This window comes from Seriola lalandi, unplaced genomic scaffold, assembly GCF_002814215.2.
Source record: "Seriola lalandi dorsalis isolate HSWRI2012SDOR001 ecotype SW California unplaced genomic scaffold, Sedor1 jcf7180002000839, whole genome shotgun sequence".
NCBI classification, from domain to species: Eukaryota; Metazoa; Chordata; class Actinopteri; order Carangiformes; family Carangidae; genus Seriola; species Seriola lalandi.
This window is the reverse complement of record NW_019471498.1, coordinates 1-1,878: the sequence shown is the minus strand read 5'-3', so window position 1 is coordinate 1,878 and position 1,878 is coordinate 1. Positions and strand designations below refer to the sequence as shown.

The 1,878-nt window shown below is 49.2% G+C and overlaps 1 protein-coding gene across 1 annotated transcript; it reads left to right on the top strand.

Moving 5' to 3' along the window:
- Nucleotides 1–6: 6 nt before the first annotated feature.
- Nucleotides 7–1,874, top strand: LOC111663103 (uncharacterized; the record flags this gene model as incomplete). The annotated part of the gene is made up of 1 exon (XM_023417175.1): nt 7–1,874. A coding segment is annotated over exon 1 (1,842 nt), but the record flags the coding sequence as incomplete, so codon positions are not given.
- Between the last annotated feature and the right edge of the window lie 4 nt (nt 1,875–1,878).

The window sequence follows — 1,878 nt, the reverse complement described above, 5'->3', positions numbered from 1 at the left end:
AGAGAGACAGCAGCCAACACTCTCTCCCTACTATGGCACTTAGAGAGCCCCCCAAACTGTATCAGGCTTTTCCCAGAGAAAACCCTCCACCTTTATCCTCCACCTCCAGCTCCACAGGGGGAATTCTCAACAAGCGGTTGACAGGAAGTGGTTTCGAAAATGCCAGCAGCAGTGGCAGTGACTCAGACAGTGCTCAGTTTGAGGAGGAGCCCTCCGAGTTGTCCACACTCCTCCCTGATGGTCTGGCTAACATCATGGCCATGCTGGATGAGTCGATCAAAAAGGAAGAGGAGATGTATAACAATGAGAAGACTGGGTCCACAGGTCTCCTTGACAACTTCTCTCTTAGTGTCCAGCCTATCAAGAGCTACCTGTGTGCCCCAGACCTCATTCCAGCAACGAAGCATCAGCCCAACCAGGAAGACTTTGGCTCCAATCCCCATGCTAGCCCTCCTGTGCTCAGCCGCCAAGGCTCTCTGGCATCCCCTTGCAGCCGGACATCCTCTCTCAACGAGGATGATGAGGACTACCTTAAACCTTCTCCAAATGTCTCTAAACACTCAATGGACATGGGAGTGGGAGTTGGGAACACCAATTACCGCCACAGTGACCTGGCTAAACTTTATGGCCTCCCTGAGCAGACTAAAAGTGAGGCTGATGAGGACGATGATGAGGAGGACTCTGAGACCCCATCTTGTTCACCACCACCCCAAAGACCTCACCTCCACCAAACAGGTGTAAACAGCATGTTCAAGTCCCTAGCAACAGTCATAGAGAGCCAGAAGTATGCATACAGAGGTGGGCCTTTTGGGAGACCACCTCCATCAGCTTTGGTTGGGGTGAAATATTCCTCTTCACTGTCACTAGGTCCTGATATCTGCCGCCAGCAACAAAGTGGTTCTCCCACATCAGATTCAACCAATCCACCATTGAGTCCAGCTGTCCTACCTTTTAAGTCCTCTCCTCCTCTGCTGGAAGACAAGAAACTGAAAATAGAGGATGCTGACGTCTGGAGAGATCATGGAGAAACCACAGAAGAAATGATAAACATGATCAAAAAGGAGAGTGTTCCTACCATAAAGCCTATTAAGGTGGTCAAGGAGGAGCAAAGGTTGAAAACCATCTCAGACTCTTCTCTGGACGAGTTGGGAAAGAGCTGCGAGGTCCTGCTTGGCCGACAGTCACTTTCTAACAAGAACTCCCTTGATAAGCCGGACAGTCGTGGCAGACTGGAGGGCAGCCACAAATCTGAGAAAGTAAAGGAACACAGAGATAAAGACAAAAACAGAGACAGGGAGAGAGAAAGGGAGAAAGAGAAAAAGAGAAAGCACGGTCACAGCCACAGTAGCAGCAGGAACCATGACGATAGAAAAGAAAAAAAGAAGCATAGAGAAAAGAGAGAGGAGATGGCCTTTTCCTCTTCTTCTTCATCATCATCTTCTTCTTCCACCCATTCCAGCTCTAGCCACAAGCGGCACAAGGATGGTAAGAGCCATAAGGAGAAGAAAGATCGCAGAATTCTTGGTGACCTCAACCTCCAGAGCAAAGAGGGGTCGGAGAAGAATCGGAGTCACTATGACACGGATAAAAAGAAACGCAAGGAAGCATCAGGTGCCAGCTCTACCAGTGAAGGGGAGCATGCAGAATGGACCTCAAGGAGTTCTGGAGAAAGATCTTCTGAGCATAAAAAAGGCTCTGAATCTGGTCCATTAGGTTCCACGGACTTTTTGAAACTGAAGGCACTATCAGATGGGCCACCCAAGGAGCTGAAGATTCGCCTGATTAAAGTGGAGAGTGGGGACAGGGAGACATTCATTGCCTCTGAGGTGGAGGAAAAGAGAATCCCACTGGAAGAAATCAGCATCAAGAACACTGCCA